Raw genomic sequence first — 13,314 nt, 5'->3', positions numbered from 1 at the left:
GGAGGTTGAAATCACCCATAATCATAGTTGGTAGGTCTAAGTTAATATGTTTTGCTATGGATTCTATGAGGGGTGAAGGGTCGGTTTCTAAAACTCCAGGAGGAGCGTAGACTAACAAAATTTGTAGAAGTTTTGACTTGACTAATCCTAGTTCCAATTTGGATTCAGTCTTGATGGTGTGAGCGGTCAGTCTGAGTTCTTTCTTGGAGGCTAGAAGAAGTCCGCCTCCTCTTTTTTTGTGTCTATGGAAGGTGAAGATGTCATATAACTGGATAGGTAGTTGGTTGGTTAAGGCAATGTCCGAGTTTTTTAACCAGGTTTCTGTGATGGCACAGATGTCTGGGTTGGAGTCCAGGAGGTAATCATTGAGGATGTGTGTCTTTTTAGTTAAAGATTGTGCATTGAGGAGTGTTACTGAGAGTAGCGTGAGGCCTAGAAGTTGGTTCAAAGGAGACGTCATGATTGGAATAATTCTTTTTTGTAAGACGTTTGTGGAGTTAGGTAAGGAGATTCTCCTCTGGTTGTAGATGATTGGGATGTTGTGTGTGAACATGATGAATGAGGTTCCGGAAGAGGTTAAGTCTGAGCAATATTTGATTGTGACTGGATACAACTGGTGAGAAGTCTGTATGAAGAAGAGATGTCTGTGGACGGAAGAAAGAAGGTGTTTGTCTGAATGAATGGCGGTTTGGATGATTGTTGAAAGGAAGTCTATAAGCTTGTTGGATTGATTGGAGGAGTGCTCAGTCCTCCTTAGGTGTGGGTGGTTGTTTGATCAAGTGGTGGTAGAGCTCCACTTCTGGAGGTCACTAAGTTTGAGTGCTGAAGTTGAGTGCTGGGGTGAAATGCTGGGGCGAATCTTGGTTGAGAGCTGATGTTGAGTGCTGAGATTGGTATGAATGTTTAAAGCTTGCTGGAGAGGCTGGATGAATGCTGGACGCTTGAAAGAGGGGCTGGATGAATGCTGGACGCTTGTTGAAGAGGCTGGATGAATGCTGGACGCTTGTTGGAGAGCTTGCTGGGGAGGTGGACTTTTATTCTATACGTCTGAAACGGTTAATCTGAATCTTTGCTGGCTGTTGCCTTTGTTGAAGATATCGGTTGTTCCATGGGTAAGGCTCTGGGCCTCCTGGGGGCTCTACGAAGGGGCGAGACAAAGGGGCAGGCCCCTTTGTCGCGCTCCTTCGGCGCGCGACGCTCGGCGCCTAGCAGGGTATGATTTAAATCCCTGCCGGGCTCTCTCTGGTTGGCTGCCTTCTGTTTTGGGGCGGGCCTAGGCGCGTTTTTTTTTGTTGTTTTCTTCTTTTTTTTCAGGTTTTCCTTCGCCGGAAACGGCCTCGGCGATCGCGGCTGGCGTCGGGGTCCCCCGGGTGGGGAGGCCGAACACTGACCCCTCAGCCGTCTCTTCTCCAAGCTGAACAGCCCTAATCTCTTCAGCCTATCCTCATAGGGAAGCTGTTCCATCCCCTTTATCATTTTGGTTGCCCTTCTCTGTACCTTCTCCATCGCAACTATATCTTTTTCCCTTCTTGTTTCCGGACCTGCTCCCGCCTCCGGAGCCCTGGCTTGTGGCCTGTTTGGCGGCGCCCCCACTGGGGCTGCGCCGCCACAAAGGTGCCTGAGGATGCCCTGCTCCTAGGCGTGTGCGTGCCACTTGGGCACCTTTCTAGCCCGTTTCCTGCCAGTGGTGACTCCACCCACTTCCTGACGTCAGACGCCGCGGCCTTGATAAGCCGGCCGCGGCCATCCAGTCCTTGCCTTGCAACGGGTTAGCTTCCCGGTTGCCTGTTGTGCTGTGCCCTGGAGTGACTCGCTTGGCTTCGTCGCTCCGTTCCTGCTACAGTATCTGCTTGGTTCCTGCCTGCCTGCTACAGTACCTGCCTGGTTCCAGTACCCGAACCCTGCTATAGTTCCTGCCTGGTTCCAGAACCCGAACCCAGTTACAGTCTTGCTACTGTCCTAGTCTGGTTCCATTTACCTGTCCTGATCCACAACCCACCTAAGTCCCAGCGGCTGGGCCCCTACGGGGTCCTCCCGGGGGGGCTTCGGCTTCCAAGGGTGAAGCCACCTAAGTCCCAGCGGTTGGGCTCCTATGGGCTCCTCCCGAGGAGTACCAGCTTCCAGGGTGAAGAGCATCTACGTCCCGCCTGATCATCTGCCTCCCGGCCTGCTAATCATTAGAGACATTGACCATCTTTTCCCAGTCTCCAGCAGATCGGCCCAAGGGTCCACTAAACTGAGACTTCCACAACAGATTGCAAGGCCATGGACTCGGCGGATGCGCCTGTACCCCTGGACCTGCCAGGGTTGGCCCAGCAGCTGCAGTATCAACAACAATACCTCAGGGCCCTTACTGGTTCGGTAGGGGAGTTGTCGGCCCGATTGGATGCCAGGGCCTCATCTGCCCCAGAACCAGTACCTGAGAGCCAAGATTCATCAGTGACTCAGCTGCCGGCACCCTCCCACTACGCTGGTGATTTAAGGACCTGCCGCGGCTTCCTGAACCAATGTTTTGTATGGTTCTCCTTGTTGCCTTGGCAGTTTCCCTCGGATGCGGTGAAAGTGGCATATATCCTGTCCTTGCTCGACGGGAAAGCCTTGATATGGGCTTCTCCCCTTTGGGAAAACAATGATTCTTCGCTAATGGATTTACAATTGTTCATCACAAACTTTTGCAGGCCTTTGATGAGCCCGCCCGAGTAGCCACGGCTACTTCTGACCTGCTGCAATTTCGTCAGGGGGCTAGCTCCTTGGCAGACTATGCAATGGAGTTTCGGACTTTAGCCCAGGAAGTAGGTTGGCAAGATGGTAGTCTTAAGGCCATCTTCCTGGAAGGCCTCTCCGGACGCATAAAGGATGAAATTGCTGCTCGAGATCTGCCGGAGGACCTCAATGCCTTGATTGAGATGGCTGCTCGTATTGACCGCCACCTACAGCTCCTCAATGTACTGTCCCTGTTACTCTGGAATACCCCAGAGGATCTTTTGAGACGATGGCGTTCCTGGATTCTGGAGCCGGAGGTAATTTCATCCTGCATGACTTAGTCTCCCAGTTGCGAATTCCTACGCATAGACGTGAGATCCCGTTACGAATTACCTCTATCCAGGGGATGCTCCTTCCTGGTTCCGTCCAGATATCCACGGCACCCATTACGGTCCACACCGGGGCGATCCATTCAGAGGAGATAGCCTTCCTAGTGTTGGATAAGGCTGTCCACTCTGTGTTGCTAGGATTGCCGTGGTTACAGAAAAACTCACCCACGTTTCACTGGGATACGCTACAGATTGTTAAATGGAGTCCCTTCTGCCTAGCTAATTGCATGAAAGTGCCTAAGACTCCCGCACTTCCATTGATGCACTCTACCGTGGGTCCCCCTGCACCTTATGAGGACTTCACGGATGTATTCTCCAAGACCAAGGCGGAGATCCTTCCGCAGCATCGTCCGTATGACTGTGCTATTGACTTGCTACCTGGTACTATGCCCCCTCGAGGAAGGGTTTATCCCTTATCTATACCTGAGACCCGGGCCATGTCCCAGTACATTGCAGAGAATCTGGCCAAGGGGTTTATCTGCCTGTCCAAGTCGCCTGCAGGGGCAGGCTTCTTTTTTGTCAGCAAGAAAGACGGCTCGCTGAGGCCGTGTACAGACTATCGAGGCCTAAATTCAATTACCAAGCGAGACCGCTCCCCGCTCCCGTTAATTCCGGAGCTCCTTGATCGGCTTCAAGGAACGAAGATTTTTTTCAAAGTTGGACATACGAGGAGCATACAATTTGGTCAGAATCCGTCCCGGAGATGAGTGGAAAACCGCGTTTAATACCCGAGACGGGCATTACGAGTACCTCGTGATGCCTTTCGGCTTATGTAATGCCCCGGCGGTGTTCCAGCACCTGATGAATGAGGTGTTACGGGACCTTCTGAACACCTCGATGACGTGTTAGTCTACTCCCAGGACCTGCCGTCAGACTGTCAGCATGTTCCCCAAGTGCTCCAGATACTTAGGGAGCATGGTCTGTACGCGAAACTGGAAAAGTGCAGCTTTGAGAAGACCTCCCTGCCGTTCCTAGGCTACATAGTCTCTGCAGCTGGCTTTCAAATGGATCCTGAGAAAGTGGTGGCTATTAAGAATTGGCCCCGGCCGAGGGGTCTTAAAGCGTTGCAACGCTTCCTCGGCTTTTCCAATTTCTACCGTCACTTTATTCCCAATTACTCTCGTATTGTGGCTCCGTTAACCACCCTCACCCGAAAGGGGGCTAACGCCTTGGATTGGCCTACTTCTGCCTGCCAAGCCTTTGAGGCCCTCAAAGAAGCCTTCTTATTAGACACCTGCCTTCGTCATCCGGATCCCAACCGGCCCTTCGTGGTGGAGGTTGATGCCTCCAATGTGGCCGTAAGGGCCGTACTGAGCCAGTACTCTGATTCTGGACAGCTGTTGCCCTGTTCATATTTCTCAAGGAAATTCTCCCCGGCAGAAAGCAACTACTGTGTTGGTGACAAAGAGTTGCTAGCCGTGAAACTTGCCCTGGAGGAATGGAGACAGTGGTTGGAGGGAGCCAACCATCCAGTTATGATTTACACCGGCCACAAAAACCTAGCATTCTTGAAGCAAGCCCAATGCCTGAATCCAAGACAAGCCTAGTGGTCGCTGTTTTTTTGATCGGTTTGACTTTACCTTACGCTACCGACCCGGCTCCAAGAACGTTTGAGCTGACACACTCTCGCGCTCTTCTGAGGTCGAAGAGACCCCTGACACACTTCAGTATATCTTGGACCCTGTGAAAGTAAGTCTTGCTGCAACCTTGGTGTCCTCCCAAGGGAAGACTGTCATTCTGCGTCGCTCCCGGAGAGCAGTTCTCGCTTGGGCCCATGACTCCCTCACTGGGGGTCATGTTGGTTGGAAAGGGACGTTAGACTTGTTAAACCATTTCTACTGGTGGCCAACGGTGAGACAGGACGTCCAAGCTTTTGTGGGCTCATGCCCTACTTGTGCCGTTCAAAAGCCGCTCATCGGGAAGCCCAGGCGCTTGTTGCAACCATTGCCCATCCTGGTGGAGCCTTGGACTCATATCTCCACTGATTTCGTCATGGATCTTCCTGCCTCCGGAGGTAATTCGGTCATCTGGGTAACCGTGGACCGATTTTCCAAGATGGCGCACTTCATTCCCTTACCAAAACTACCTTCTGCCCCTGACCTGGCTGGCCTGTTCGCGCAGCATATCTTTAGACTTCACGGTCTCCCGCAGGATATAGTCTCCGACAGAGGACCACAGTTTACAGCTCGTTATTGGAAAGCCCTATGTAAACGCTTCAATGTGCAACTTAGTCTTTCGTCTGCGTTCCATCCTCAGAGTTATGGACAAACGGAACGAACCAATCAAACCCTGAATACTTTTCTCCGTGCCTTTGTGAACGAACGACAAGATACTCCCGTGGGCGGAGTTCTCGTATAATAATCACACGCATACTGCTACTGGAAGTTCGCCGTTCCTCGTTGTCTATGGGAAGTAACTTCGACCGCCCCTACCTTGGCCTGAACCTAGTGCACTCCCGGCAGTGCAACTCTCAGCCCGCCAGCTTCGTTCCTTGTGGACCTCTACCCAGGAAAAGATCCGTAAAGCCGCCCTCTCCGCCAAGGAGTGGGCAGATAGGCATCGTCAGCCAGCACCTATCTTCCTCCCAGGAGACCGTGTCTGGCTTAGCACCAGAAGTCTAAAGCTACGTATTCCGTCTCGAAAACTAGCTCCGAAATTCTGTGGGCTCTTTCGAGTTGCCGAACGAGTGGCAGCAGTCTCATACCATCTACGCCTACCCTCCTCCATGCACATACATGATGTATTCCATGTGTCATTGCTGAAGCCTCTTGTGTTGTCCAGATACCACTCCCGGGCTCCTGAACCCTCGGACCATTCAGTACCGGACGAGGTTACATATCAAGTACGTGAAGTTTTGGATGTCCAGTTCCACCAACGCCGATGGGAATACCTGCTTGCCTGGGAGGGCTGCGGACCCGAGGATAACTCTTGGGAACCGGCCCATAACATCCTCGACAAGGAATTATTACAGCAGTTCCATTTGGATCACCCAAGTAAACCCGGACCGGCTAAAAGGGGGCGTAAGAGGGGAGGTACTGTTGCGGTCCTGGCCACGAGCACCGCGGCCAGGCCCTTACCTTCTTGTTTCTGGACCTGCTCCCTCCTCCGGAGCCCTGGCTTGCGGCCTGTTTGGTGGCGTCCCCACTTGGGCTGCGCCACCGCAAAGGTGCCTGAGGACGCCCTGCTCCTAGGCACGCGCCACTTGGGCGCCTTTCTAGCCCGTTTCTCGCCAATGGTGACTCCGCCCACTTCCTGACGTCAGACGCCGTGGCCTTGATAAGCTGGCCGCAGCCGTCCAGTTCTTGCCTTGCAACGGGTTAGCTTCCCGGTTTCCTATTGCGCTGTGCCCCGGAGTGACTCGCTTGGCTTCGTCGCTCCGTTCCTGCTACAGTATCTGCTTGGTTCCTGCCTGCCTGCTACAGTACCTGCCTGGGCCCTGTCTGCTCGCTACAGTACCTGCCTGGGCCCTGTCTGCTCGCTACAGTGCCTGCTTGGTTCCTGTTTACCTGCTACAGTTCCTGCCTGGTTCCAGTACCCGAGTCTTGCTACAGTTCCTGCCTGGTTCTAGAACCCGAACCCAGTTACAGTCTTGCTACTGTCCTAGTCTGGTTCCAGTTACCTGTCCTGATCCACAACCCACCTAAGTCCCAGCGGCCGGGCCCCTAAGGGCTCCTCCCGGGGGGGCTTCGGCTTCCAAGGGTGAAGTCACCTAAGTCCCAGCGGTTGGGCTCCTACAGGCTCCTCCCGGGGAGTACCAGCTTCCAGGGTGAAGAGCACCTCTACGTCCTGCCTGATCATCTGCCTCCCGGCCTGCTAATCATTAGAGACATTGACCATCTTTTCCCAGTCTCCAGCAGGTCGGCCCAAGGGTCCACTAAACTGAGACTCCCACAACAAAGCTCATGAGGGAATCAGTTCAGCAGTTAGATGGCCAAGGAGTAAAAGGGATTCTCAGGGAGAACAAGGAAACAGCAGATTCATTTAGTTTATTCTTTTGCTTCTGTCTTCACTGTGGGTCATACCCACACCAGAAACAGTTTTTTTTTTTTATGGTAATGATTTTGAGCGTCTAAAACAAAATCACTGTGAAACTGGAACATGTAATAAATCAGTTCGACAGATTAAAGAATAAAAAAAATCACTGTGATTAGCAAAGTTCCCTGCAAGGAATGACTAGGTATCTGCAAATTGTTTTTAATTTGAGCCACAATTTTTTCAAACCAACAATTGTTGAGCGCCAGTATTAAGCATTGCGTTTCTGTATATAGCACAAAGAAAAAATTTCTGTGAGCAACCACGTGAAACCTTTGAGCAACATACCAAAAACGTATGAGCGATTGGCTCAGGCTCTCAGCCTAGAGGGAACAGTGGTGGTGGCCAGATGGTATCCAGCCCAGAGTTCTGAAGAAACTCAAACATGAAATTGAAGATCTGTTTCCAGTGATCTGCAGCCTATCATTTAAAACAATCACAGTACCTAAAGACTGGAGAGTGGCCAATGCGACACCAAATTTTAAAAAGAGATCCAGAGGTGATCCAGGAAACTATAGACCGATGGAGCCTGATGTCTGTGCCAGCAAAACAGTAGAAGTTTTCCTTAAAAGCAGAATTACTGACCACAGAGGCAGACATGGTTTAGTGGAGAGTCAACAAGGTTTTTGCAAGACTAGCCTGACCAATTTACTAGATTGTTTTTAAAGGTATAAACAAACATGCAGATAAAGCTGAGCTGGTTGATATAGTGTATTTGGATTTTTCAGAAGGAATCTGACAAAGTCTCTCATGAGAGATTCCTCCGGAAACTGAGAGGTCATGGGATAGACGACAATGTCCTATTGTGGATTGGTGGACAAAAGTCAGGAAACAGAGGTCTAAATGGTCAATTTTCCAAACAAACAGGCCGATACAGTACAGTGCGCTCCGACAGAGCGCACTGTTAACCTGCAATTGGACGCGCGTTTTCCCTTACCCCTTATTCAGTAAGGGGCGGAAAATGCGCGTCCAACCCGCCGAACCTAATAGCGCCCTCAACATGCAAATGCATGTTGATGGCCCTATTATGTATTCGCATGCGATTCAGAAAGCAAAATGTGCAGCCAAGCCGCACATTTTACTTTCAGAAATTAGCGCCTACCCAAAGGTAGGCGCTAATTTCTTCCGGCACCGGGAAAGTGCACAGAAAAGCAGTAAAAACTGCTTTTCTGTGCACCCTCCGACTTAATATCATGGCGATATTAAGTTGGAGGTCCCGAAGAGTAAAAAAAAAGTTAAAAAAAAAAAGAAAAAAAAATTTGAAGTAGGCCGGCAGCTGTCGGGTCGAAAACCGGACGCTCAATTTTGCCGGCGTCCAGTTTCCGAGCCCGTGGCTGTCAGAAGGCTCGAAAACTGACGCTGGCAAAATTGAGCATCGGCTGTCAAACCCACTGACAGCTGCCGCTCCTGTCAAAAAGGAGAATCTAGGGACGCGCTAGTGTCCCTAGCGCCTCCTTTTGCCTGTTTCTACCACCGGGCCTCATTTGAATACTGTATCACGCGCACAGGCGAGTGGCCTGTGCACACGCCGGGAGAGCGGGCATTTGCCCGCTCTCCCGCGGACTTTACTGAATCGGCCTAAAAGAAAGGTAATTAGAGGAGTGTCCCAGGAGTCTGTACTAAGACCTGAGCTACTTGTCATTTATCATTTATCTGGAAAAGGGAACAGTGAGAGATATGACTAAATTTGCAGATGACACAAAATTGCTTTGAGGCATTAAAACAGCAGCAGTTTTGGAGGAACTCCAGAAGGACCTTGTGAAACTAAGAAATTGAGCATCTAAATGTCAAATGCAAATTAATGTGGACATGTGCAAAGTAAGGCACATAGGGAAACAATCAATCTCAATTACAGGTACAAGATGCTGGGTTTCATGTTTGGAAAAAGACCTCAGAATCCTTATGGACAATACCTTGAAATCTTCGGCTCAATGTGCAGCGGTGGTCAAAGGGGCACATGGAATGCTGGGAATTATTTGGAAAGGAATTGAGAACAAAACTGAGAATATCATAATGCCTCTGCATATAGATCCAAGGTGTGTCCACACTGAGTATTATTTGCAACTTTTTCTCCCCATCTCAAAAAAGACATACCGGATATAGAAAAGATATAGAGGAGGGCAACAAAAATGACAGGAATAGAAAAGCTCCCTTCTGGAGAAAGGCTAAACAGATTAGGGCTCTTTAGCTTGGAAGAGAGGGGATATGATTGAGATTTATAAAATCATGTATGGGGTGGAATGGATAAATAGGGAATGGTTATTTACCAGTTCAAATGATACTAGGAGTAGGGGACACTCCATGAAACTAACAACCAGAAGATTTAAAACAAATCGTAGAAAGTATTTTTTCAATCACTGCACAATCAAGCTACGGAAACTGTTGCCAGAGGATGTGGTCAAAGCAACTAACATAGGGCCTCATTTTCTAAAGTATCGCAGGCCTGCGATACTTTAGAAAATTGCGCTACTGGGGGGCGGGGGGGAGTCAACCCAGGGGGGCAGTCCTGTGCTAGCCGGCAGCAATCGCACCGCCATGGTGCGATCGCTGCCGGTTTCGCACTCAATAGCGCCACCATAGAAGGTGTAGCTATTGGGCGTGAAATAGGACGCGAAAAAGCACCTACCTTTTCGCCGTCCGCAGCGTCTTCGCGGAGTCGGCCCCGGTGACGCCCCGACTCCTCCTCTTCCAGGGCCGACTCCGCCCCGATTTAGGTAGCACAGGCGTGTGCTACCTTCACAGGCTATCGCAGGTTTGCGCTAACAGCGCAAGCCTGCGATAGCCTTGGTAAATAAGGCCCATAGTGGGGATCAAAAAAGGATTGGACAAGTTCCTGAACGAAAAGCCCATAAACAGTTAGACAAGTAGACTTGGGAAAGCCAGCTCTTATTCCTGGGAGTGAAACCGAACTATTTGGAATCTGCCGGGTACTTGTGACCTGGACTGGCCACTGTTGGAAACAAGATGCTGGGCTTGGACGGACCTTGATCTGACCAAGCATGGCACTCCTTATGTTCTTATCCTTTGAAACTATGAGACTAACTCTGATTCAGGCACTGGTGCCAATAGTGATTTTTACTTTCATTCCCATGCCATCTATTGGAAACAGCACTTGATTTCTTTTATATGCCAGGATATACATGGTGGCCATCTGGTTTGCACTGTACTCTGGTGGTCAGAATAGAATGTTGTAAATTACATTTGTTCTACTATAGTGAAAGCAGTATTATATTGCATAATTGTGTTCTTACTGCTACCATTTATATATTCTATAAATAAATATTCTGGTTTACTTTTACATTGCATAATATATTTTATACACTTTGGTTGTCTCCTGGTAATATCTATCTAGTCTTGCAAAGGAGGGACAGATATCATCAATTGCAGAGCAGAACCCAGGATCTGTGGCATTACTCAGAAAACTGGGGAGAAGTGTGGTAATTAAACGTGGGACTAGAATAGGGCTGCACACACACAAAACAAGTTACATCTTGAGTTTCTGGTTCTTTGGTGCATATGTAGTTTGTTATATATTTTATTGCAACTGGCCTATCTCATTCTATTTACACAAATCTTAAGAAAAGTATTATTGTTTTTAAACTCAACCCCAAATGTCACTCCCCTGTGTAAATAGCTGCACATACATACCTGGAAGCTGCCCAGATTTTACCCTAGTAACTTCAAGAGATTCCAGCATTGACATGGAGAGAAACAGCTCCTGCTCTGCAGAACTTAATTCAGTATTGCAAAGGATGCACTTTGTGAAAGATTCCCTGTGCTGTTCAATCACTGCTCCAATGCTTTCTACAAATCCTCCACTGTTGTCCAGACACATCTCAATTCGATCAGAAATGGAGAACACTGGCACCAGGTTGCTGAGGACATTCCTGTGCACTGCGCCAGTGTTTTTGGCTTCAATGATCAGAAGTGGGATCTTGTTGCATGTCGGGGCAGATGCAAATGGGCTGATATCGGGAAAATGGAGCAAACTATAATCATTCTCATATTCCACCTTCATTATGGCATCCTCAAGGAGTTGAAATGCTGCAGAATAATCCTGGTCAACGGCTGGGACTCCTAAGTTGGCATAGCAATCTCCAACTTGTGAAAAATCCATTTCTGCATTTCCCTTAGTCCCCGTTATAGTTAATGTCATCCTGTCCAGTAATGGCAGGCTTTCTGGATGCTCTATTAAAAATCTGAGCACAATATCATTCTGTAGGGTTAAGTCAAAAGAAAGTGCTTTTCCTGTAAGAAACTGAAAGATTATAGGAGCACATTCATCAATGGAATGGCTCGTATAAGCTGCATTTATTGCAATTTTCAGCAAAACAGATATCAGAAATGAAAGAAATATTTCCCGATCACTGCTAAGCGATAAAGAGATCATCTGTTCTATTGTTGCCAGCTCTGGATGCTGCTGTAAATAAGCATTATTCTCGGAATGGCACTCAAATGATTTTTTGCTCTTAAATAAGTTAAACAAATGGTCAATTATTTTAGGAGTTGCCTTTGAAGAACTCCTGCAGGCGTACTTCAAAACATAATGAAAACGTCCAAGAGCTCTTAAAAGTGTGTCAATTTGTCGCAGGTATTGAAATCCTTGCTCTTGTTCTACTTGCAGGTCAGACTCGAGGAGCTCACTCATCCTCTTCCCTGCAAGGAATTCCTGGAATGAGGGATGAAAGAACCTATAGACCGGGAGAAGTCGTTGTGTAGTGAATTTGCTCAGCAGCCCCAGCCTGAGAGCTTCATCTCCACTGACACCAGCTTCAGCGAGGAGCTCCTCCGTGAAATCAAAGCAGGATGCAAACAGACCTCTTAATGCAAGCTCTCCACATGAGGACAGCATCGCCTTTACCCACTCTCCTTCCTTTGGGAATTTCAGCATGTTATAATGCAAATATGCCTCACAAATAGCTGTGTCACTGAACATATTATCACTTGGGTGCTGAACCCAAAATGCACAGAGGGCAACTGTAAAAAGAGGGGTTTTTAAGGAAGCCTGAAAAGTTTTAGACTGTGCTAATTCAACAAATATCTTTTCCACCAGAGAGATGTTATGTGAAAATAAATTCCGATATATATAAATAGTACTATACAAAGGGAATTCTCTAATATTTAGAACGGTCTTTGCATACTGACGCACTCGGCCACTCCTGTCAGTGCGCACTGCAATAACCAGGCACAGTCTGTTCAAATGATTCTTTTGCATCAGTTCTTCTATGGCTCTGGGGACTGAATCCATTTCACTGAAATCATCCAAAAGGAACAGGACCCGATTCTTTAATTGCTGGATTATGTCCTTCAGGGTCACTTCAGTTAGCGGTACTGAGGGCCCTGCCAGCTGTTTGCAGATGATGTCGGCCAGACCCTGCTCACGTTCTGTGGAGTTAAGGGAGAGATAAAACACAAGACTGAATCTGCTCAGCAGGGGGCAGCATCCCGAGGCCCACAGAATCGCAATCTTCCTGAGCAGCGCCGTCTTTCCGCTGCCTGCCTCCCCTTCTATCAGAGTGATGGAGCTCAGGTTTGCAAGAGCTTCAGGTAATGTGAGCTGCTGCAGAGGCAGGTCTCTGGTGTCCTTAGAGACAATGGAAATGTCTCCATAGAGGGTCTTCAAATCAATGGCTACATGTGTAGATTCACCAAAGGAAGATATTTTCCTGAACTTAATATCATTGTATATCCATGTCAGTTGTTCATTTAAGATTTTTGCCTCTTCAAGCCACTGTTTCCCAAGGGACATACCTGCAAACAGAAAAAGGAACTGAATAAAATGAATGTAAGGACTAAAAGGGACTCATGAAAATGTTATGCGCTACACAACCCGTCATCTTCTGATCCTTGGCTGCACACAGCATAGCACGTCTAGGAGCAAAGTCATGTGGCGGCTCCATTTTGAGCTTCCTGTCTCCATCTCATTTGCTATTTACCTTTCAATATTGAAACACCAATATTATATGCAAAATTGTCCTTCAATCAATGAACATAATGATATTATATAAGACGTATCAAAATTTTTTATCTCTTCAGTACCCCAGGAAATTTTCCCTCATATCTTATGCTTCTATTTTTTCATTTTTTTTATATTTTAAAGTAAATATTTTGGACCTTCATACCACCCCACAGTTTTCAGGCTTTGAATTTGCTTGCATTTTTACCGCTCGGGGTCACCTTTAATCATTGG

At 48.3% G+C, this 13,314-nt stretch overlaps 1 protein-coding gene across 1 annotated transcript in view; it reads right to left on the bottom strand.

Annotated features, from left to right (window-relative positions):
* The window catches only part of NAIP (NLR family apoptosis inhibitory protein), a 65,106-nt gene that overhangs the window by 19,104 nt on the left and 32,688 nt on the right, over nt 1-13,314 (bottom strand). The window contains exon 10 of the mRNA XM_029574496.1: nt 10,773-12,875. Within this exon, the coding sequence (XP_029430356.1) occupies nt 10,773-12,875 (2,103 nt within the window). The remainder of the gene's footprint in view (nt 1-10,772; nt 12,876-13,314) is intronic.

This window comes from Rhinatrema bivittatum, chromosome 1 (assembly GCF_901001135.1).
Source record: "Rhinatrema bivittatum chromosome 1, aRhiBiv1.1, whole genome shotgun sequence".
Taxonomy (NCBI): domain Eukaryota; kingdom Metazoa; phylum Chordata; class Amphibia; order Gymnophiona; family Rhinatrematidae; genus Rhinatrema; species Rhinatrema bivittatum.
Note: the sequence above shows the minus strand (reverse complement) of the source record. Positions and strands in the feature narration are given on the sequence as shown.